Source organism: Myotis myotis, unplaced genomic scaffold, assembly GCF_014108235.1.
Source record: "Myotis myotis isolate mMyoMyo1 unplaced genomic scaffold, mMyoMyo1.p scaffold_m19_p_18, whole genome shotgun sequence".
Lineage (NCBI taxonomy): Eukaryota > Metazoa > Chordata > Mammalia > Chiroptera > Vespertilionidae > Myotis > Myotis myotis.
This window is the reverse complement of record NW_023416322.1, coordinates 34,042,081-34,066,355: the sequence shown is the minus strand read 5'-3', so window position 1 is coordinate 34,066,355 and position 24,275 is coordinate 34,042,081. Positions and strand designations below refer to the sequence as shown.

The window sequence follows — 24,275 nt, the reverse complement described above, 5'->3', positions numbered from 1 at the left end:
AATCAACTGGGACCTCCTCCCCCTGTGAATCGGGAAAACTCACTTGTGTCCAGCACTCGGATGCTGATGGGGGCTGACTCCTCCTCTGTCAGCCGGTACCATTCCTTCTGGGGGCTGGGCAGCCACTCCTCCACGCGGCAGGAGTAGTTGCCTGTGTCTCGGGGGCTTGCCTGCAGCACCGTGAGCCTGTAGAGCAGGGGAGACAGCCTCTGGAAGCGAAGCCTGCCCTCCCAGGGGCCGCCCTCGGGGCCGAACACGGCATCGGGGCCCACGCTCAGCAGGGCCATCCGCTCTGTTGGGTCCTCTTCCTCCTCCTCCTCCTCCTCCTCGTCCTCGTCCTCGTCCTCGTCTTCCCGTTCTTCCAGGCCAGGGCTGCCCGCGTTCCCCCCGGCTTTAGTTCTCAGGGAATACCAGGCCACCGCAAAGCGGGAGTCCTGGCTGGAGCGCGACACGATGCTACAGTCCAGCTGGAAAGCTGCCTTCTCGGTCACCGTGGCGTTGGGGACCACCGTGTCCACCTGCAGGGCGGCCTCTGGGGGGACAGGGGACACAGGAGGGAGAAGAGCCTGTTTTAATTTCTTTGCTCGAGACAACCTCAATGTCCATCACTAAACGCACTGTAGTACATCAGACAACAGCATGCTGCGCACCTGCTGGGAGGGATGAGGCGGCGCTATGTGCAGAGACGGGAAAGGAGAGTCAAGGAAAAGCGCTAGAGAGCAGCACGCTGTGTTCCCTCCGCGGCACGGTAAGCAGAAGAGCACGTCTTATTCTGACGTGCATGTCTATGTGTGCGTGGGGTGCCCGTGGAAGAACTCACAGACCTGGTGCTGTGGCTGCGTATGGGAATCTGGCGGGGGGGGGGGGGGGCAGTTATTTTCACTGCAAACCCTGGCAGTGGTTGAACAGTGTGTCCTCCGCCCACCCTCACAAATTCACGTCCCCCTGGGACCCCAGCATGGGGCCTCGATCGGAAACAGGTTCTGTGCCGATGTACTTAAGTTACGATGAGCCCTAAATCCAGCGACTGGTGTCCTTATAAGAAGGGGAGGGGCCCTGGCAAGTGTGACACAAAAGTTCGCTGGTTCAGTTCCCAGACAGGGCACACGTCCAGGCTATGGGTTCAATCCCCAGTAGGGGGCGTGCAGGCGGCAGTCAATCAATGTTTCTTATATCAATGTTTCCCTCTCTCTCCCTTTAAAATCAATAAAAACATATTTAAAAAGAAAAGAAGAAGAAGCGGAGAGGACACACAGAGAAGACAGGTGAGGCAGAGGCAGGGGCTGGTGTGACACAGCTGCAGGCCAGGGAGCTGGGGCCCGAGGAGCTGGGGAGAGAGGGCAGCGCGGCCCTGAGGACACCCTGATCGGACCTCCAGCCTCCAGAGCTGAGAGAGAATACGTTTCAGTGTTTTAAGCCATCAGGTTTGGGCACCTGTGTTCCGGCAGCCCTGGCAGACGAATTCACCCTCGGCAGCCTTTGCATCTGCACTGTGTGCATGTAGATTGCTGCCTATGCTACCGTGACCCCCAGGAGGTGAACATTCTCCAAGGACAGAAGCCAAACAGCAAGACACCAGACCGGAAAGGGGACTCGCACTGAGCAGGGACCCCCACCCTCGGAGGATGACACAGGCAGTGTCTCCCCGACAGAGAAACCGCAGCCTCGGGAGGCGCCCCACCAGGTGAGTCACGGCTCACAGATTGTCAGCCCGAATCTGTTGTATTTTGCGGCTGTTTTAACGGCTCATGTGGGTAGGTTCTACACAAACCACTCTCTCCCCAGCTCCTAAAAGGCTCTGTTTATGAAACGCGTGTGAAAGATGCCAACGCAGCACTAACAAAAGCAGAGAGACCACGTTGGAGTCTCCTTGGATGAAGACCAAATCGGAGCATTTCCCAAGGACTGTCCTGGGCTTTCAATGAATTGGCTTAATGTCGCTCACAGACAAACACAAGGCTGGGGTTCCCACCGCTTTTGTGGGGCTCCGCCAAGCCCCTGGGCACCCCCCTCGGCCTACCTGGAATCTCGGTGTGCACGGCTGGCATGCAGGGTCTTCAGAACCACAACAGGGCACAGCGTGCCATCCCAGCCCTTCCGGGGGGGGGGGTGGGGGGGGGGCAGGGGGATGTGCTGGGGACAGAAAGCGGCAGAACGGGGGAATATGAAATCCGTCCACAGGCTGATGCAGCCACTGGCTGATTCCTCCAGAGAACATGGCTAATGCGTGACCCCAAAGCCATGGAGAGAATCGCTGCAGAGCAGGGCGGTCTAGGGTGTTTTTTCCCCCGAGTCTAACACTGAGTCCTAACACCCCCAGCGACGGGCCACTGTGTCGGGGGAGTGGCCCGGGAAGGTGGCCATGGGCCCGCCGTAGCAGGAGGTCAGGCCCCCAGAGTGCTCTTCCCCGTCCCCTCTCCCTTTCTCTCTTCTTGTCTAACTGCTCAGACCTTCTTTGGGCCCCTTTAAGTGCCTTGTCTGCAGTAGTGACTCAATACAAGGTTTTCAAATAAAATTAATTTCCACCCTCATTCAACCCCACCTCCCCTTAACACGCCTCTCTACCAATTTGGTTCCCCATGTCTGACTCCCAGAATAGACCAACATGCCCCTTCAGAGGTTAACACTCCTTCCTTTACTTCTCCAGGTGGGAGCCCTGAGGAAGTCCATCCCCGCCCTCCCCGACGTTGTGCTGACGGCTCCAAGGCAGGGTCCTTGACCCCCGACTCCCGGGCGGTCTGACGAAGGTGGCTCTCTCTTCTTTACCTGTATGAGCCGAACACAACTGCCAATCTGCTTGGCTAGTACCACCTCACTGAGGGCAGGAGCCCTTACCCTCATGAATTTCCTACTACGGTCGACCTTAAGCAATGCTAGGTGACTCTGAACTCCTGGAGTTTCATTATTCCAAGTCTTCTATCCGTCTACCAGGGGTCCTCAAACTTTTTAAACAGGGGGCCAGTTCACTGTCCCTCAGACCGTTGGAGGGCCGGACTATAGTTTAAAAAAAAACTATGAACAAATTCCTATGCACACTGCACATACCTTATTTTGAAGTAAAAAAAACAAAACGGGAACAAATACAATATTTGTATTTGCATGTGGCCCGCGTGCCGTAGTTTGAGGACCCCTGGAACCTATGCCTCAGGAAGAACACCTCGAAGAACAGCCCTACAACTAAAGTTATGCAACCAGTAAAAATGGTGGCTATGAAATGCTAGTGAGATTATAGACAATTTTCTTTTTCAAAACTATACTTTTCTGTTTTCCAAATGTTCTGTAACTGGCACGATCAACTAACACAGTCACGCGCCACATCATCGAGCTTCGGTCAACGCTGGACCACATACAGGACGGGGTCCCATAGGCTGAAACATTCCCATCACCAGGGACATCGCTGCCACCGAAAGGCTGTACTGCACGGCCTTCCTCACGTGCTCGTGGTGACACTGGTGTGAACACACCTACTGCGCTGCAGCCGTATAAAGCACAGCGCTTACAGCTACGTACAGTACGTGGTGCGATGACAATCAACAACTGTTACTGGTTTATGTATTTGCTACATGATACGTTTTATCGTTATGTTAAAGTGGACTCTACTTACAATAAAACATGTTTGCTTATAAACCAGTGTGGCCTGTACACCTCATACGTCTCGTTTACTGGGTCTCCTGGTTGCATCACTTTCTCTTGTGCTGGATTTAATCTTGTGGTTTTGTACAGAGCACGCCACACAGGCGTGAAGCCTGCAGCGATAGGCTGCGCCATGCAGCCTGGTGTGCAGGAGGCTGCACCATGAGGTGTGTGAAGTGCACTCCGTGATGTTCACATGACAACAGAATCGCCTGGCGACGCGCTGCTCAGGACGATCCCCGTGGGTAAGCGGCACGTGACTGTGCTCAGACGGGAAGGAAGGCGGGCTGGGGGGTCCAGGCTACTCATCTGGCTCAAGTCCCTTTCATTGCGTGTTTAAATGTGTCACCATACTAGCCCTAGTATGTTAGAAACAAAGAAAGACAAGAGAAGCACAAGGCCACATGGACCGGACATTCACACCAATAACGCTGCTTGGAAGCGAGAGCGCAGGCTGCATGGACTTCATCTTTTTCTACTTGAAGCACGTGAATCAATTTCTTCCCCACTGAAAATCTGTAAGCTTCCTTTCTGAACCATATGGCTCCTGTTTCAAGATTCCTGCACATCTACCAGTGTCCAAATCTGAATGTATTCTTTAAAAGGAAGACATTCCACACCCTGGAATCATTAATCATCGAATGAGAGTCTAGTGAACAAACAGAATCCCCTGAGGCTGAAGCCAGATGTGCACGTTGCCATTCACGAAGGGGAAAAAATGGAGGCAATACTGAACGCAAATGGTGAACGCGCACAGATGTGACGGCAGACAACGGATGAACTGACGAACTCATGTTGGGCCGCACATGCGATATCACACGCACGGGGGAGTGGGAACGGGTGTGGCGGCCCGGGGACAGGAGCCCTCACCTGGTCGCGTGACTGTGACAGCGGTCTGCCCGGCAGTGTCCTCTGCCCGTTTGTACCACAGGCCGCTGGGGCTGGGCAGCCACTCCTCCACGTGGCAGCTGTAGGTGCCGCTGTCCTGCACCGCCGCGTTCTGGAGGAAGAGCCGGAACACGCCCGGCGAAGGGCTCTCCAGGTGCAGACGCCCCTTCAGGTTGTTCTTGGCCGCCTGCTCCCCGTAGTGGAAGGTGGCCTCGCGGCTCAGGCGGGCCACGGCCTCCCGCTCCGGGTGGTTGGGCTTCCACACGAACCACTCCACCACGAGCTGGGAGGCCGGGCTGGTGCGGTTCAGGACCACGCACTCCAGCTGCACCTGCCGCATCTCCAGGACCGACAGGTTCCCCTGCACCTGGCTGAGCTTCAGGCGGCTGTCTGCGAAGGCGAGGGGGAGAGGTCAGCACCAGAAAGCAGCAAGCCACCTGCACCCCCCCTCCAAGCACCGGTGATGGGCGCCTTCTACACAGAAGACAGCACCCTCAGCTCGAGGAAGCATGTCTCAGGCACGGCCCCCGCGTGTCCGAGTTCTCGATCATGTCCCCGAGTGTCCGAGTTTCACAGAGTTCAATGTGACCGTGACAGCTGTCCCCCATTTATAACCCACATCAGCTCCAAGGCTGAGCAGAGGACAGCACATCCTCTTGTCCGAGACGACACATGCAGATGACTGCGCATCCCCAGTGACAGTGGACCGCACGGCACACGGCTGAGGGCAGGTGGCTGGGAAAGGACAGGAAAGGGCATGGTGAGACCCCTCCCCAGGCAAGAGACTTTTATTTTACTTAAAAAAATATATATTTTTTTACTGATTTCAGAGAGAAAGGGAGAGGGAGGAAGGGAGGGAGGGAGGGAGAGGGAGAGAGAGGGAGAGATCAACATGGCTGCCCCCTGCACACCTCCTACTAGAGATTGAGCCCACAATCCTGGGCCTGTGCCCTGACTGGGAATCAAACTTCGACCCTCTGGTTCACAGGCCGACGCTCAACCACTGAGCCACACCAGCCTGGCTAAGCAAGAGATTTTCAAAACTGGCTCCAGGGAGGGACCATGCTGGGCTGTGAACCACGAAAGAGCTGCAGAGGAAACACAGCTTATAGGGTCTCGGGGTGGCCTTGAGCATCACAGTTCTTACTCAAAAACCCCACACGGTTTCCTCTCAAGGTGGGAACACAACTGATCTGACAGCAGCAAAGAAAAACACTGACACCGAGGGACCAGGGGTTTGAAGAGTCAGCCCACCGGAAGGGTCACTAGGCGCACAGCCTAACGGCCCCCGCGTCACCTCATCACCGGCCCCCAGGAGCCCGTGTGGACCGGAGGCATCACAAAGCTGTGACGCTGCGCATGCACCGAGGCCCCAGGGGGAGTCCGCCTCTGAGGGACACAGAGGGCGTGGGACTCCACCTTTTACTTTTTACGCTTCAGAACTACCAGAATACTTCAAAACACACACACGATTACTTTTGTAATTAAAAGGTCAAAAAATTAGCCCTGACCAGTTTGGCTCAGTGGCTAGAGCATCGGCCTGTGGACTGAAGAGTCCCAGGTTCGATTCTGGTCAAGGGCATGTACCTTGGTTGCGTTCCCCAGTAGGGTGTGCAGGAGGCAGCTGATGGATGTTTCTCTCTCATGGATGTTTCTAACTCTCTATCCCTCTCCCTTCCTCTCTGTAAAAAAATCAATAAAATATATATATTTTTAAAAAAGGTCAAAAAATTAAAAACAGAAAAATTATTTTAAATAAGCAGTCTCCCCCAAACACTCACTCACTCTCTCTCCCTGGTGTCTCTGGGTTGAAAGACTGTTTTCTTCTTTGTGCTTTTGTATTTTCCAAAAAGCTCTACAGTGTATTCTTTCTCAACAGAAAATAAAAAAAGGGCGGGGGGGAGTAGAAGCAGAAAAAAAAAGACAAAAAGAAAAACATCCAAACCAAAAAAATCTCAACGGAAAAGGGGGAATGGCATGTGCTGTCTTCATCAGCATCCTGTGAGCTCTCTGTTCAGTGTTAATACTCCCCGTACACTCGATTTCACTGGGTTTTGACAAGAATCCTTACAGCCCTTCGCACTGCCCCGGTTCACCTGCTCTGCCTCGGCCCCAGGTGGGGAACTCCCTGGATAAATTTAGGGTCTGGGAGTTCCCCACCTGAGGCCGAGACTCAGAGCAGGCGAACTGAGGCAGTGCGAAGGGCTCTACGGATTCTTGTCAAAACCCAGGATAAATTTAGGATCTGGCCCTTGCCGATTTGGCTCAGTGGATGGAGTGTGGGCCTGCGGACTGAAGGGTCCCGGGTTCGATTCCAGTCAAGGGCACATACCTGGGTTGCGGGCTTAATCCCTGCAGATGGCAGCCAATCAATGATTCTCTCTTATCACTGATGTTTCTATCTCTCTCTCCCTCTCCCTCCTTTCTGAAATCAATAAAAACGTGTTTTAAAAAAAATTTAGGATCTGCAGGGAAAGTCTTGGTTTCGGCACAAAGAGAAAAGAGGAAGGGCGGATGGTGACTGAGAACCCTTGCAGGGTGTGCTGTGTGCTCTCAGCAGGGAGCCGGGTCAGAAAGGAAGAGGGACAGGAAGAACAGAAACCTGCAAGAGCCACTGTGGGCCCAAGGACTACTTCCAACTTCTGTTTCCAAAAGCCCCTGGGACTGGCCCGGGAGGCAGGACACAGGTCACGGGAAGTACCAGCCGGAGGCACTTGGCCCAGAGCTTCCTTCCTAGCGCAGCAGCAGGAGGGTTAGCATAGCATGTCCCTTGGGAGGAGGACGGCCGTTCTAGAAACACAACAGCCCGAGAAACAGGAGGGCCAGCCATGTCTGGACTGGGAACCCGGGTCCCTGTGTCTTCTGAACAGCAGGTGCGAACCTCAGCCACCTGGAGACAGGCCGTGGGAAGGGTGATGCAGAGAACCAATGACCCGTGCTCACGCAGGGAGCGTCCGGCCCAGAGGAGACACGAGTATGTAAATAACGAGTATGTGACGCGTAATAACTGACTATCCATGAATTTCCCTAAGTGTGAATAGGCTTATGTGCTCATCACTACCTGTCTATACACAGGTAAGTGAACAGGGATGGGAAAGGGGACACAGGGTGTCTAAAATGCTGTTTCAGTTAAAAAGAGCTAACCTCTCTGAGGAAGAATGAGATAAATGGACGCCTACGGTCAACGTGTTCCAGGCTATGAGGACAATCAACCTCGGGGGTTCAAGGAAAGTGACCATTCATTCCTGTTCAAACAATATTTACTAAGGGGGCCATGCCAGTGACCGAAGACACAAAGATACAGCCCTGACCTCAAAGTGCTTACCGTACAGTGGGGGAGAAATGCAAGCACACACTTATGCTATGTTATGCTACGTGTTTTGTTAAGAAACACCTGGTGATGGGGGAGATATCAGGGAAGGCTTCCTGGAGGTGGTGCTGAGTGACATGTTGGAATGGGGTGATGACAGGGGAGAACAGGACAGGGGCACGCCAGGGGAGATGGCAGCAGAAGAAAAAGCAGGGAGATGGGACTCCGGCTGCCCACACAGCACCCCACTGCCCTTCCAGAAGGACAGTGACAACCAATTGTAGGGCACGCAGGGAGGAGGGTTGGAGAGGGAGCTCAGGGCTGCCTTATGTGAGAAGTTCTAGAGCAAGCATGTCAAACTCAGGGCCCACGGACCGCATGCAGCCCACAATGAATATTTTTGTGGCCCAGCCAATATAACGGTATGTAAGAAATGTTTTAATAAAAATTTTGTAACTTAATTTTTACAATATCCTGTTATACATAATTATTAATAACGAACTACAACATTTGCTAATGATTGATTACTATGATCATGTTGCATTCATTTCCCTTACCCGCCTTACACGCAGGCACACCATTTCTCTCCACTAATACTAGCAGCGAATATTTTAGCAGCCGATTGCCACGTCATTAGTCTTGGACTGACCTGTTTGGTGTGCGCAACAGGAAATATTTCACTTTCAGAGAACAAGAAAAATAGGTTTATTTGTGTTACGCTTATTAATTTGTGCTACGCTTATTAATTTGTGCAGTTATTCAGTGTCTGGTAAGTTAATGTTCAAGAAAAAAAATATTAATTTTTATTAAAATGTTCTATTATCTTATGTTAACGATGACTCGTTTATTTCAGCCCTTTGTATTCAGCATGTCTCTATCGAAATAAACCTACGTTTCTATGAAAACTGAAGCTTTTGTGTTTCTGCGGCCCACAGAAACTTAAACCTTGTTTATTTGGCCTGTGTCAGCCTTTGAGTTTGACATGCTTGTTGTAGAGCTTCTTTAACCAGAAGGGGAGACTGACGGGCACACTAGCTCCCTCCTCACGCAGTCATGAGCCACTGAATGACGTGGATACACTCTGAGAAAGTGTCCTCAGGTGATCTTGTCAGTGTGCGAACATCAGCGCGCGCTCACACACACCTAGACAGTACAGCCTCCCACTCACCTAAGCTCTATCTAAGGCAGTGATGGCGAACCTATGACACGCGTGTCAGAGGTGACGCGCGAACTCATTTTTTTGGTTGATTTTTCTTTGTTAAATGGCATTTAAATATATAAAATACATATCAAAAATATAAGTCTTTGTGTTACTATGGTTGCAAATATCAGAAAATTTCTATATGTGATACGGCACCAGAGTTAAGTTGGGGTTTTTCAAAATGCTGGCACACCGGGCTCAAAGGTTCGCCATCACTGGCCTAGGATCTAGCCCAGGCTCCAGCCTGCACAGCATGTTCCTGTACTCAGTACTGAAGGCAACTGTGAGGCAATGGTAAGTACTTGTGCATCTAAACATAGAAAAGGTGCAGTAAAAATAAAAGACGAGCAAGGGTGCCCCTGCATGGGGCGCGTGCCATGAATGGAGCCTGCGGGACCGGAAGCTGCTCTGGGTGCGTCAGTGAGGAGTGGGGAGGGACTGTGAAGGCCACAGACGTACACACTGTCCCACGAGCCCTCCTCCTGCTTCCTTCCAACAGGGTCAGAAAGAGAACCTCATGGCCGTCAGTGCTGCTCCCGGAGTGGGATGTGGGCGGGAGAGGCTGGAATATCAGGGAGAAACCGGCTGGGTAAGGCATGGGTCACCCTAATAGAGACTGTCAGGAGGTAGTGCAGGTGGTGTGAGCACCAGTGGGAATAAGAAATCGGAAGCACTGAGCTGACAGGCTCCTCTGTCAGAAACAGGTGAGTGGGTGACGGGCTGGGATGTCACCTGTGCACTCAGAATTGAGGTGCTGTGAGCGAGAGGGAATCTATTGCCTACTGCTCCCGTCAGAGAGAAAGCCTTCCACTTCCACAGGAATTCAGCTCCCTTATAATCTTGTGGGACCACCGTCATAAGAGCGGTCTACTGTTGGCTCACATGTCGTTATGCGGTGCATGACTGTAACGGAAAGGGATGACCCAAACCTCTCTGGGTTGTTCTAGAGCAGGGGTGGGGAGCCTTCTTTCTGCCAAGGGCCATTCGGGTATTTATAACATCATTCGTGGGCCATACACAATTATCAACTTAAAAACTAGCCTGCTGTATTTGGCCAAACATTTAATGAACTCACTCCTAATGCCTTGGCAGGGCCAGGCCCAATGATTTCGAGGGTCTTCCATGGCCCGCGGGCCGATGTTCCCCACCCCTGCTCTAGGCGCAGATCTGAAACCTGAGAGGCAGATGTCGGGATGGGACATTCAACAATGAGGGTGCCCTAAAGTGGAGCTGAGGCCTGGGGGGGGGGGGGGGGGGGGGGGTGAGCGCTCCCTCCCTGGAGGCATTCGCAGAGGTCAGAGGCCACTGGCCAGGCTGCCCCACAGGTTTGGAGACAGGGAGCGTTCCCCCTGGGCTGGAACAGGAGGTAAAGCAGCAGGTGGACGAGCCAGGAAAATGCCTCCTAGGCAGGATCCCTGGGGTGCGAGCTGGCCCAGCCCACGATCCCGGGGGCGAGCTGCAAACCCCAAAAGAGCCGGGAGCTGCCAGAATCCTGCCTGGCCACCTCCTGCCAACCACAGCCGCCCGTCGGGCCTCTCCCTGGTGAGGATGCGTCCACACAGCACAGTCAAGGATGCTGTTTGCCATCGGCACCAGGACCCCTTGCAGGCAAAGTGGGCGGCCCGCCGTGCGCCAGGACGATGGCCTGCGTGCCTGCACCCACCGCCAGTGTGGGCCCAAGGCCCTGTGTAGGCCTCTCCACACTAAACCCACTGGCCTGGGTGGCTGCACCCCCTCTGCTCACCTGGCTGCTTCACAGTGACCTCTGTGCGCCCCGAAACCTCCTCCGCCAGCTTGTACCAAGCGAAGTTGGGGCTCAGCAGCCACTCCTCCACGTGGCAGTAGTAGCTGCCGCTGTCGCTGACCTCGGCTCTCTGGACAGTGAGGCTGAACAGGCCCCCGGACGCGTGCCTCTCGAACTGCAGCCTGGGCCGCAGGCCCTCCTCCTCAGCGTAGGTGCCGTACTCGAAGGCGGAGGTGTGCGTGGTCTTGAGGATGAGCTTGCCGTCGGCGTCCGAGGGCTTGTGGACGTACCAGAGCACCGCGAAGTGGGAGTTCTGGCTGGTCTGGGACTTAACGGAGCAGTTCAGCTGGATGGGCCTGTTCTCCACCAGCGTCAGGGTCCTCTTGGATTTGCTCACCTGCAGCTTGGTCACTGCAGAGCAAAGTGGGGAGGTCAGCAGTGCTACCACACGCCCCTGGACACGGCGGTCCAAGCCCCACCTCCAGGCTCCTCCTCCAAAGTGCAGCTCTGTGAGAGGGACCGAGAGGGGCTGACTTCACCCCACATCCCTCCCTCTGCCTCCTCCCTCTGCCTCCTCCCTGCTGGGCCCCCACTCAGGCCCCCACCACCTCTCCCCATCTCCTGCCTGCTCCCCCGCCTCACATAGCTTCCAGGGGGATCCAGCTAAAACACAAATCTGCCCACATCCTTTCCCTGCTTGAAAAGTTTAATGGTTCCCTTGCTTTTAGGTGACAGAGAAAAAAACGTTCCTTTTCAAGGTACAAAGTTCCTCCAGGAGGTGTCTTCACTCATCTCCCGGGACTCGCTCTGGAGCCTCCACACCCCATGCAGCTTCCCCCTGAGCCTTGGGCTCTGCTCAGCTGCCACCTCCCTGCCTGCTCCTCTGACCCTTCTCCACTCAGCCTGCAGCCCCCTCTCCCGCATGCCCTCCTGCAGATGTTTAGCATGTGCCGACCCTGCCCCCTGGTGATGCTAAGGGCTGGGGGCGCCCTGGAGAAGAAGGAATAAGACAGGCTTGCCCAGAGGACGCTCTCATCGCCACACCCCCCGAGCCGGGCACAGTGCCTGGGCTCCAGAAAGTGCTCGGTCAGTGTTCGCTGAGAGGTGTGAGTGAGTGGGTGGGGGATGCAAGCACACCAGAGACCCACGGTCAGCGGGTGGCCAGGGACACTGGGGTGATCTTCCTTGGGGGAGGGAGGGGCACGCGGCAGGGAAGACTGAGGAGAAAATGACAGGCAGTGGGACAGATCAGAGCCGATGGCAGCCTCCCCTGCCCTCGCTATCCCGCTCCACATCCAGGAGGGAGGGCAGACTCGGGAGTGAATCCACCTGCTAATCAAGGTGCTCACAAGCCGCCATCTAATGAGACATATCTCAGGAAGGGCGTCTGAGATCCCACCCACTCCACTTGGCTCTGCTCCCCCCTCTACACCATCCCCCACCACGAAAAAACACAATTCCCAGTTCCTCTCAGGAAGCGAATAGTAGAGCCATCATCCCACCTCCACCCCTCTTCACACTTTGCCTTTCAAGACCAAACCACTCACCAGCTGAGAAAGAAACCCAGGGCCAGGCATAGACCCCGGCAGGGAGGGGAGGCCAGGCCAGGTCTGCCTAGGCTGTCCCCAGCACCCCTGCTGGTCAGTGTCTTGCTCCAGACCAAGGCCTGCGCCCACAGGTCATCCCGGGCCTCCCTGGGCAGTGCTGGCCGCACAGGCTGGAAGTGCACAGGCAGCATCAAGGCCCGAGTCCCACGTGCCAAGGCACCTGCAACCTTCGAAGGCCGCAGGCTGTCACTGGGCAGCCTGGCCACACACCGACAACCCTTCTGAATGGCCGAGAGGATTCCGCAAGCTGAGGTGCCCGGCGCTGTGCCCACAAGAGCAGCTCGAAGGGCACATCTCAGTGGAGGACACACCTGGTAAATCAGGCGACACTCTGCACAAAGGGCTGCTGAACTCACACGCCTGCAGGCCTGCTGGAGCCATCAGGGGCACCCCTCGCAGGGACACTAAAGAAATCCCACGCCCCACCCTTTCGCTTTCTCTTTTCTATGATCAAGCCCAGTCTCCTGCCTGATCCCTTCTTCAAACACAATCACCTCTGGGGCACACTGGGCCTAGGGCGGGGCTTACCAGTAAGCTGCCCCGCTCTGCAAACTCATTCATATTAGCTTGCCAGTCGACTTTCCAGGTCGAGTTCCTACAATACTTGAAACAACTAGCCCTTTCCATTGCTTTCCAACCCAGCTCACCTAATTGCATGCAAATGTATCTATGTCGGTGCACATGACACGCCCTGCATCATCTGGTCTTTGGCCAAAAACACTGGGTTGCTCAGTGTAAGGCAGAAGGCGCTTTAAAATGTATTATTAATTGGGGCCAGATTATTTTTGCAACGGTTAGTTTCTAAGGAAACCTCAATTGCTATAGTAACTGCATATGTTAAACCGGAACCCTATGACTAAACTTCAATTCGGTCACATGGTCCCTGAGGACAAGAATCCCAGGAACTGTTTCAAAGCATTTCCATTTTTATTTTCCTTCTCGTGTCAAAATATTGTGAAGTGCCCTAACTGGTTTGGCTCAGTGGGTAGAACGTCAGCCTGCGGACTGAAGGGTCCCGGGTTTGATTCTGGTCAAGGGCACGTGCCTGGGTTGCGGGCTTAATCCCCGTTAGGGGGCATGCAGGAGGCAGCCAATCAATGACTCTCTCTCATCATTGATGTTTCTATCTCTCTCTCCCTCTCCCTTCCTCCCTGAAATCAATAAAGATACATATATTAAAAAAAAACCAAATTTATAAAAAAAAAATATTGTGACGTGCCGAAAAGCTTGAAAGAGAGGCGTTTTGGAGACGTGGTGCCTGCCTGGCAGGTGGGCGAGGCGTCAGCTCCTCCTTCAGGCTCTGAAGTTCCGCCCACACCCCAAGGTCAGAAAGGACCTCTCCAAAAGCACAGACGAGCCTGCAGCCTCCGTGACTAATGAGGCAGCTCTCGCGCGTCCTGCCGGCGCTGCCCTGGCCCTGTGCGGCCGGTCTGTGTCACCTGCCTCCAGAGTTAGGGGAGCCCAGCCCCCGAGGTCTGCAGGTATTTCTTCTGCAAGATCAGAACCAGCCTAGTACCTGCCTCATGTCTTAGGAGTGTGTGCAGATTAACCAGCAATGGTCTCTATAAAGAGATGAGCACAGAGCCTGGTATGGAACACACACCATCCATTTCTCTATGCCCGTTTCTTGTTGGTCGCTGGGCTCAGTCCCATGTTCAAAGCACAGCGTTCGATTGAGAACTGTCAATCGTAAGTGACACACATCCTACGAAACCTGCTGCCCATGGACCAGCAGCATCGGCGCCATCGGGCAGCTGGTTAGAAACGCAGACTGGCAGGCCCCCGAATAAAGACCCCCAGGTGGCTCACACTTTAAAGCCCGAGGACCTGAGGACATGGCAGTGTGAGTAGGTGGGCTCAGAGAGGCTGGGGACTGAGGTTTGGTTAGCCCCACGGTGAACCAGCAGGACAGGTAGAGGGAGGCCAGAGAGGCTCAGCGAGGCCCCTCCTGCGGGCACACACTCGGCTCATCACTTAGCAGAATGCCCTCAAGGTCCATCCACGCTGTCGCCAATGGCAAGATCTCGTTCTTTTTTATGGCTGAGTCATCTTCCATTATGTACAGGTACATCCTCTCTCATCCATTCATCTATCAATGACACTTAGGCTGCTTTCATATCTTGGCTGTGCTATATATAAAGAGGCAATATGCAAATTGGCCCTCACTCCATCACGCCATCACAAGATGGCTGCACCCACAGTGGAGGTATGGTTCCCATAAAGAGCTGTAATGAGTGATCAGCAGGGACCTGAGGCTGCGTGGCATCGGGCCGGGGCGGAGGACCTGAGGCTGTGCCCCCGCACCCGGCAGGGCTTAACGGGGGACCTCAGGCCGCGCCCCCTGCCCAGCGGGGCTTGACGGGGACCTCAGGCCACGCCCCCTGCCCAGCGGGGCTTGACGGGGACCTCAGGCCACGCCCTCTGCCCAGCGGGGCTTGACGGGGACCTCAGGCCACACCCCCTGCCCAGCGGGGCTTGACGGGGACCTCAGGCCGCACCCCCTGCCCAGCGGGGCTTGAAGGGGGACCTCAGGCCGCGCCCCCTTCCCAGTGCTGGGCTGGGGGACCTCAGGCCGTGTCCTCAGCCTGGCGGGGCTTGACATGGGTGGGGCCAGCACGGTCTGCATCTCGCCCAATGGGGGTGGGGCCAGCCGGGTCTGGGTCTCGTGTGATTTCGAGGTGCAGGTGAGCGGGGATTTAACTCTAGGTCCCGTGGCATGCCCCAGACTCTGACAGGAGGAAGATTTTCATATACATTTTACTAATTTTCTTTCATCTCCAACACTTCTATTATAGAGAAAGAGCAAATAGCAATATTAAAATATTTCCTCTAATTAATTCTCTTTTAATGTGCAAGAATTTCATGCATCAGGCCACTAGTTGTAAATAATGATGCAATGAACATAGGGGTAGAAATCAGTGTTTTTGTTTTCTTTGGATACATACCCAGAAATGAAATTGCTGGATAGAATGGCAGCTCTTTTTTTAATTTCTTTTGTGGAATCTCCACAGCTTTCCATGGTGGCTGCGCTAATTTACAATCCCACCGACAGTGTGCGAGGGTTCCCTTTTCTCCACAGCCTCCCCAACACTTGTTATTTATTGACATAGTTAATTTTCTGAAGGCCTTCTCGTTCCTACTAAATTATAAGCATCTGAAGGGCAAAGACTATGACCCAATCATTTGCTACTCAATTTAATAAATGGATGACTGAATAAATATGTAAGTAATCTTTTCTTGGAGGTATGGGAACGTAAAGGAAAGGAACAAGAGGGAGAGACTGTGACAAGAGGGAGAGACCTTTTCAAAAAGTATGTAACATCGGAGCTGGGCCCTGAAAAACAAGTGAGTAGGTCCCCGGGCAGAGGAGGATTGTGCCAGGGCATCCCCGAGAGAGCGGACAGTGAGTCAAGGTGAGTCCTCTGTGCACCGTGGTCAGGGCACAGCACGTGGCCATGTGCAAAGGACTGGCTGCGAGCACAGAATCACCCACGCCACAGGTAGGGCCTTGGACCCACGCTGTCACCAGACCTCTGGGTGGTTCCGACGCACACTAAGTTTGAGAACCAGGGTGTGATGGTGAGGTGGCCGAGAGGAACTCTGGACACGGCAGTGTCCATACAGTGGTGGGAGCAGGAGCCGGAGGCAGTGGGGGAGAGGAGGTGGGCAGTGAGGGAGTGAGGGAGAGAAGGAAGACACTGTTCTGTGTTACAGGTCTGTAACGTCGTCAGTGATGTTAGGGATGGAGGGGACCGGTGGGTGGCTGGACAGCAGGGGTGTTTCCAATTGAGGACAGCAAGTCCGCCAAGCGCTGGGAGACAATGAAGGGAGAGTTACTGGGGGAGCGTGTGTGTGCCTCACCCACTCGGGGAAGGAGGTGGCAAAGGCCCCTGCCAGTCTAGCAGGTCCCACACTTGGAGTCCACATCCTGACGTTGCCCTCAGCCCTTCTCTTCTTTCTCCCGGTGGTCATGCCCTGTTTAAGGCCCCAATCACCTCTTTTTCAGACCTTACACTTGCCCTGCATACCAGTGTCCCTGCCTCCAGCCCGGCCTCTGAGGGGAGAGCTTCTGAAGCTGCCAACCGCCAACTGCCAACCGGGGCCTGTCCCTTCCAGCTGAGCCGCCTGCCGCTCGCCGCCAGGGTCATCACGGACAGCTGCGGGCCGCCTTTGGCCGGCAGGGATGCAATGGACTGGAGCCGGCGTAGATGTAAACCCGTTTCTGGATGACCCCATGCCACTTGTCTCGTCTTCCTGTCCTGCGTGACTGTCAAATGACATTCATGTGGGTGAAACCGGTCTCTGAGCCTGGGACCCGCTTTCACCTTACCATCCACACCTGGTTTTGCGTAGTTTTAGTGTCTGTCAGTGGATGAAGGGAGGTTCCTCTCTGCTCTGTTCAGCACTGTAAGCTGCGCAGGATTTCGGAACCCCCGTCCGTGACGTGGGGATAGGCTAGCAGCGCCTCTGCCCCGCTGCTGCCCCCTGACCCCCCCTATCCCCCCGAGTGCTGCGCCTCCTCACGCGGCCGCCCCTGAGCAAGGACAGGTTAAAGCCATTATTTTAACATTAACTGCTTTTTAAAAGACCCCTCCTTTATCCACAATTAGGGCATTGAAACAACTTTTAAAGGTTATGTGAGTAGAAATGTTACACCGTGAATTTCACTGTAGAGTAGTAAAGGGACTATTACACACTGTTAGTCAGAGAATACCATCTGAGTATGATGTAAAGTCCTAATTGCTCAGTTTGGAACATTCGTATTTAACAAACATATAATTCTATGTGAGCTGTATTGTAAGCACTTCCTAAATATTAACGATTTGGTTTGCACCAGTCCTATGAAGTAAATATCGCTATCCCCAGTTTTATAAAAACACTTGCTCACGGCCACACCACCGATAAGTGGTCGAGGGGGATTCAAGCCCAGGCTGGTCTGTCCTGGCTTTTAACCATCACATATAGTGACCGTCTGGGCTTCCCAGTACAAAAGGGGCTCCCTGGCCCTTGTCAACTGCCTGGGATGAGCCCTCCCCCACCCCATGCTTCAGTCATATCAAAACACGCATGCTGCTTGTTCTTTATCCACACTCTGTGCGCCCACCCCCAGGGAAGCCCCTTCCCTCCTCAGGCCTAATGCCCATCCCCCAGGCAGCTCCAATACCACCCCTGAAACTCCTCCTTTCCCGGGAGAGCACACAAGGCAGGAACTGGGACACACCCATCTCTGCAGCCCCAGCACCCAGCAGGGAGATTGGCATAGCAGGTGCTCAAACCTGCTTGCAGAGGCACTGAGAGGGAGGAGCAAGGAGGACATAACAGCCTAACATAACAATGTGGCTCAGGGATTGAATGTTGACCTATGAACCAGGAGATCACAGTTCAATTCCCGGTCAGGACACATGCCCAGGTTGCGGGCTCAATCCCCAGTAGGGGGCGTGCAGGCGGCAGCTGATCAATGATTCTCTCTCATCAATGATGTTTCTATCTCCTTCTCTCCCTTTACCTTCCTCTCTGAAATCAATAAAAATATATATATATATATATTTTACTTTTTAAAGGAGAAAGTAATGAAAGTCTGGAAGAGGAAACAGCTAATTAGCAGTAACCCAGACATGCCCTGTCTGCAGACAGAGCAGGACCCACCTCAGTGACTCCAAACAGATGCACCTGGAGTCGCCATGACAATGAGGCTTGGGCACCTCCAGGGCTCTTGCCCTCATGCTCACTCCACCTCTGAGCACCCAGCGGGCAGCAGCCACACGCACACGGGTAGGAGAACCGCAGGTTCTCCCAAAAGAAAGCAGGGGCTAATCCCTCTGAGGGATGAGGCAGCCTGCCACCCACCAACTGTGTGACAAGGAGAGCCACTGTCACGGGCCCTGGACTCACAGACGTCGAAGAAAAAGCCCCCAGCATTCCCAGTCTGCTAGGTCAGCAGTAAGAAATGCAGAAAACAGAATTGGCAGCATCCCGAACGTATTAAATATTCATCCTGACCGCCCATCAGTAAAATCCCAGCAGAATACACCCTGACAAGCGGGCCTTCCAGACCGGAGGCTGTACTCCGGGAGGCTTGGTTATTGCTTTGTCGATTTTAATGTGCAGTATTTAATAGCCAGACCCAGGCATGGTCGTAAACATTTGGAAAATGAATGCTGACATTTCCTTTATTGCTTCTGTATTTAGGAATGTGCAATTACGGGGAGGGGGGGCTGATGCTAAAGAAAATCAGAAGAAAGCAAAGCAATGCTTCAAAATTAAAAGAGAACAAGACTGACTAAGAACTAAGAATCGAGTATGTTGAACCGGCTTCAAGTCCTGCCTTAAGTGCCCCTTGGGGGTCACACTCTGCTGTCCATGGGAGTGAGGCTGAGCACAACCCACAACAGAATGGGAGCCAGGCATTCCTGGAAGATGTCCCGGGGGATGTGCGTTCCAAATCAGAAACACGCCTGCAGAATGGTCAATAACAGACCCACAACAAATGGATGGGGGTGCCATCCAGCCAGAGATTGTGATGGATCAGGTCCCTGTGATGCAGGCAGCTCAGCAGGTGGCTCTGGCCAGGGCTGGCCTGGGCACAGACCACAGGGAGCCTTCGTGGGAGCTGATGGCGTCGGCAGTGGAAGGCGGATAAATGGACCACTGGGCCAACGGTCCCTCGGTTCCTACTTAATTCTTTTGGAATGAGAATATGCAACAAAATATTCTGTAAAGAGGGGGGTGGGTAGGCAGTGGGGGACCTTCCTATGGAAGACACCAGACTAAGGAGAGCAGAAAGAAGGGAAGCCAGCACTGGCTCTGAGCTCTGGTGTGCCCAAGTCTTAGAGCCATCTTGTGGCAGAAACTAGAAGAAACAGAGGGAGCCACAAATTAAACTCCTACACCGACACCATTGGCAAGCTGCGCCTCAAGGAACCTCTATGGGTACCCTGGGACCCCGACTTAAAAAAACAAATTTAAATGTTTGTGAAAGGAGATCAGGAAAGTAGGGTAAACCAGACAAAATAGAAATTGAAGGAGTGTACATGGTACTCAAAAAGGTTCTTGAGAAGATTAAAAAAAAATGTCTACTCTAGAAAATACCTTAATACTGTATAATAAAATTAAGAGCTTGGACCTAGCCGGTTTGGCTCAGTGGATAGAGCATTGGCCCCCAGACTGAAGGGTCCCAGGTCTGATTCCGGTCAAGGGCACATACCTTAGTTGCAGGCTCCATCCCCTACCCTGGTTGGGGCGCATACGGGAGGCAACCAATTGATGCTTCTCTCCCTCTGTCTCTCCCCATCCCTTCCACTCTCTCTAAAACATCAATGGAAAAAATATCCACGGGTGAAGATTAACAACAACAAAAAATAAGAGCCTGGACTTATGCCTGTCTGGATGTGAATCTTGCCTCTGACTGCGGATCACTGGGTAACTTAAATCAACCCCTGTGTCAGTGTCCGCATCTACAAAGCGTGGGAAACAGCACCCCTCATAGCACTGCATGGGTAAGTGAGGTTTTACAGGTAAGGACTCGGGACGGCGATGGCACATGAGAAATGCAGAGGAAGTGTTAGCTGCTATTGTTGCACCAGGCCTAGGACTCCGCACGTCAGGCATCTACAGAGAGTGCCTTCTGTAAACGAGACTGCTACAGGACGCAGAGGAGTAATTTCTGATGACACAGCCTTAAAAAGGTCGAAGTCCCCTTTTATACCAACTGCTTTTTACTCAGGCACACCTGCGTGTCAGGCCCACCTTCCCACTCACTATTTCTTGGACTTCAGCAAGCCTCCCTGAGCCTCAGTTACTCCCTTATAAATGGGAAAGCGACAGCAATGGCTGGTGTGGCTCGGTGGTTGAGCGTCAACCTATGAAACAGGAGGTCACAGTTTGATTCCTGGTCAGGGCACATGTCTGGGTTGCAGGCTCCATTCCCAGTAGGGGGCATGCAAGAGGCAGCTGATCAATGATTCTCTCTCTCCCCCCCGTGTTCCTCTCTGAAATCAATAAAAAATATATTAAAATATAAATAAACTGCCTTCCTCCCGCAGTGCAGTGAAGATGAAGGAGGTTATTGTCACCACGTGTCTACATGGTCTCGGCGCAGTCAGCCTCTGTACTTTTCCACTTCTGTGTCCCCCATATAAAAGCTCCAGGGCCAACCAGAGTGTGTGGGGGGGGTGGGGAGGAGCAAACACAAACACAAGGCTCCCTGGAACATATTAAGTGCTAAGTGCATCAATATTTCATAAAGGGGAGACAGTAACACTTAGGGGATGTGCTCTCCCGGTGCCTCAGCCACTCCCGGGAGTGTGTGGACTGGGCACCGACTCGCTCTCCGGGGCCTCCCCAGGGCCCCGGGAGGCTTACTGGGCACCTCTGGGCACGGGCCTCACCACACACAGCCCCGCACGATGACACTGCACACTTTATAGCGAGAACACAAATGACTCAACCTAAGCCACACCCGACACAGACCGTCCTCGGAGCAGAGCCTCAGCCTCCAGCCACTTTCCAGGAGGCACTGAAATGGTACCATGGAAAGTGGAGGTATCTGGGCATCAGAGACCCGGGCTCCAAGCTCAGTTCCAACGCCAGGCTCCCACGTACCAGCCTGGCCTGCCCCCCTCGAGGCTCCTCACACCTGGCGCCTCGGTTTCTCCTGGGGAAACAAACATCTCCACGCTTCCACTGGTGGACGGAATGAAAAGAAAACAGAAGTACTGAGCACACAGCCTGGCGCCCATTTTTGTCCCTTATCTCCTTTAGAAGCACCATCAATTGATCAGAATCAAAATAACTTGAACCTTCAATAAATTAATTCCTTATTCTCCCCTTATGAGCTCCAGCCTCAGATTCCCAGGAGCAACAGAAAGCAGCAAATATTAGGGATTTATGCAAAAAGGCAGTGTCAGGCAAGGTCTGGGGTTGGCGCTTCCCTGCCTTTGAGGGCGGCAGAACCATGTGCCTGCGCTGCAGCTCACACGCCCGCCCCGGGGCCAGGAGACCATACGAGAGGCAATTACTATCTCGAAGTCACTCAGTAAGGCAGGCGAGTGCGTCCCTGAGCACTTCCCACACAAGGGCTCACAGGAAATGGGTCTCTGCTTCGCCCTCCATTAACCTGAAAACCCACTTAAGCAGAACAGCCTCTTCCCCGAGCATCTTGTCGTCCAGGTTTAGGCTCTAATTGGCCAAGGATCGGCCCTTTGTTTATATGACTCATTTGTTCCAAACTCGGGGACACAACAGACTCTTTATGGGTTAGGAGAGGTGAAGGGTAAACTCACACATTGCCCTCTGTAACCCCGCACTGCTGCAAACAACACTGACCATCTGAAATGGCCCAGCAGACCCGGCTGGACACTGACCATGGCCGTGAGCGGGAAGAAAAATCCTTTTTGCAAGATGTTCAACCCTTCTTTGCAAAGTGGGTGGATCAGAACGTCAGAATAAAGCCTTTGCAAAGTCACCTGCCACCCACCCTCACCATCCGCAGCATGGGTGGGTGCCCGCGCTCACCTGTTCAGGGCCCAGCTCAGAGGGAAACAGGACCATGGCCTGGGCTCCACCCTCATCCAGCTTCCAACGTAGCGGCAGACCAGACAGACTCCGAGGAAACCATGGGAGTGGCATGCACTTAACCGTTCCCGTGTTAGGGGAAGGGCTTGATGAAGGTGAGGGTATTCGCAGGACCCCCCACCCCCTACCAGGCTCCCCAAATTCGTGTGTCCTCACCACCTACTGAGAGAGACTCAGCCCCATGGAAGAATGAAGCTCAAACTCAGCACAAGCAGACAGGCCTGGGGGTCAGGGAACCAGAAGGAGGACAGCCAAGGGTGCAAATCCTGGCTCCGCCCCTCACCAGCTATGCGGCCCTGTGCTGGGCAACCTTTCCTGGGGCGGCCGGGCTATCTGGTAAAATAACCAGCCTAAGCGCCTAGCACAGAGCAGATGCTCAGCAGGGTCCCCCTTCCTTCCTCACTCGGGGTCTCTGCTCTGCAAACAGGGGTGGGTACCGTGTTCACACCGCTGTGGCAAGGATACAGGAGATGACATGAGACAGAGCTTCTAGCAAAACAGTCAGCCTGGACACTTTCACCAACGCCAGTGTCTCAACACACGGGTGTCCGGCCGGGACGCAGCTCTAGAGTAAAGGGATGTAAAGACGTGACAACTAAAAGGGATGCGTGGTCCCGGCTGGATCTGGTTAGGAGTTGGGAAAGTGTCAGTGACGTCTTTTAATCACGTGTCCTTGTTCTTAGGAGGTTCATGCTCAAGTATTTAGGAGGAAGCGCCCTGATGGCACCAACTTACCCTCAAGTGGTTCAACAACAGAATACCCACCGAGGGAGAAGACCAACATGGTAAGACTGTAACAACTGGCCAAGAGAAGGGGATTCGTTCTTTCAACTTCCTACGGATTTGAAATTTCTCAACATCAAAGGTTGGTCAGTCAAAGCGGTCACACAGGGGGCTCAATGCACACGTTTTGTTCCCTCCCGCATCTCACCCCGCGCGAGCTCGGCCATGCCCCTACCTGGCTGCAGCACCCTGATCTCCAGCAGGTTGGAGGTCCGCTCGGCCAGCCGCGTCCAGGAGTTGTTGTAGTTCTGCCGCCACAGCTCCGCCACACACTGGTACTTGCCCGCCTCCGTGTCGCTGGCCCGGCTGATGCTCAGGCGGACATTGTTGCTGGACTCCACCTTCTCAATGGCCGTTCGGGTACGGAAGCTGGAGGACCTGTCCCCCCACTGGACCCCTCCGTCCCGGGTGAAGGTCACCAGGTCGTGGAACTCGACGGTGCCCACCGGCTGGAACCGCCAGGTGACTGACACAGGGACCCGGGCCCGGTAATGGGGTTTGATGATGCACTGCAGGTCGAAGGAGTCGCTGTAGGTCACCCCCGGCGTGCGGGAGATGGCTGTGACCGCGAAGCCCGTTTCTGGAGAGAGAACAGACAGGCGCAAGTCAGGAGTCACTTGGTTCTCTCAGGAGGGGGTGATGTGGCGACGGGGGTCCTGGCAAAAGCTAGGAGGGCAGAGCAAAGGCTCTCGGGTCTGTTTTGATGCCAGGCCAGGATTACATTAGCTATCATGTGGAGGCACAGACTCACAGCTCAAAAGACCCCACAGAGAGAGATCGGGGACCCCTTGAGCAGTATTACCGATCCCTGCTGACGAAGCCCTCACAATGGCCTCTAAATGGCCATTCGTGCTCGGAAGCTGGAGGACCTACCTGGATTTGCAGTCCCCCACTGCAGGGCCGTTCCTAAAAATCTTGGGATTCCATGCTAACGCAGGAGAAAAAAGCCCCAAAGCTATTCATGTGCTGTCTGTTTACTTTAGGCTGAAAAGGTGACCTTACTCCAGGGAACCCTCCTGTTTTCTTCTGTGCCACACCCTTGGGCCACTATGATTATGGCTTTAGGCAGAAGTGCCCCAGGTGTGGCGAGCAGGTGAGCAGAGCCAGGCTCCTGAGGTCCCAGGTTAGAATCTCTTGGTGACCCCCGGCTGTGGGAACCACCAGACACATGTTAATCTTTGCATGAACCCATTTTACAGATAGGGAAGTAGAGGCAGAGAGAAGTTAAGTAACTTGCTCAATGCCACACAGCTAGGAAGTGTTAGAATCGGGGACAGCCTGGAACTGTAAATTTACTTCTAGAGGAACAACCCTGACTAACCAGCCCTACTCCTTGATACTCCTAACCTCACAGGACAGGAAAAGCTACCACTGTTGGACACCGGAGCTTTTCTCACAGGTTCCACGTCTACAGGTGCCCACGGTGCTGAGCGTAGGCACGGGACTGAGCTCATCAGAAAACTCAACCTCTGGATGAAGCTTCTAGAGACAGAAATCAGAGCTGTGTGGGGACTGCAGAGAGCAGGCCAATCTCTG

General features: G+C 53.8%; 1 protein-coding gene across 4 annotated transcripts in view; it reads right to left on the bottom strand.

Moving 5' to 3' along the window:
* IGSF3 (immunoglobulin superfamily member 3) overlaps nt 1-24,275 on the bottom strand; it is an 87,029-nt gene that overhangs the window by 3,513 nt on the left and 59,241 nt on the right. For all 4 annotated transcript variants that reach the window (XM_036342588.1, XM_036342590.1, XM_036342592.1 and 1 more), the window contains 4 exons: nt 22,915-23,319; nt 10,777-11,187; nt 4,504-4,911; nt 44-532 (listed from right to left, as the gene is read on the bottom strand). In XM_036342588.1, coding sequence (XP_036198481.1) covers nt 44-532; nt 4,504-4,911; nt 10,777-11,187; nt 22,915-23,319 — 1,713 coding nt within the window. The remainder of the gene's footprint in view (nt 1-43; nt 533-4,503; nt 4,912-10,776; nt 11,188-22,914; nt 23,320-24,275) is intronic.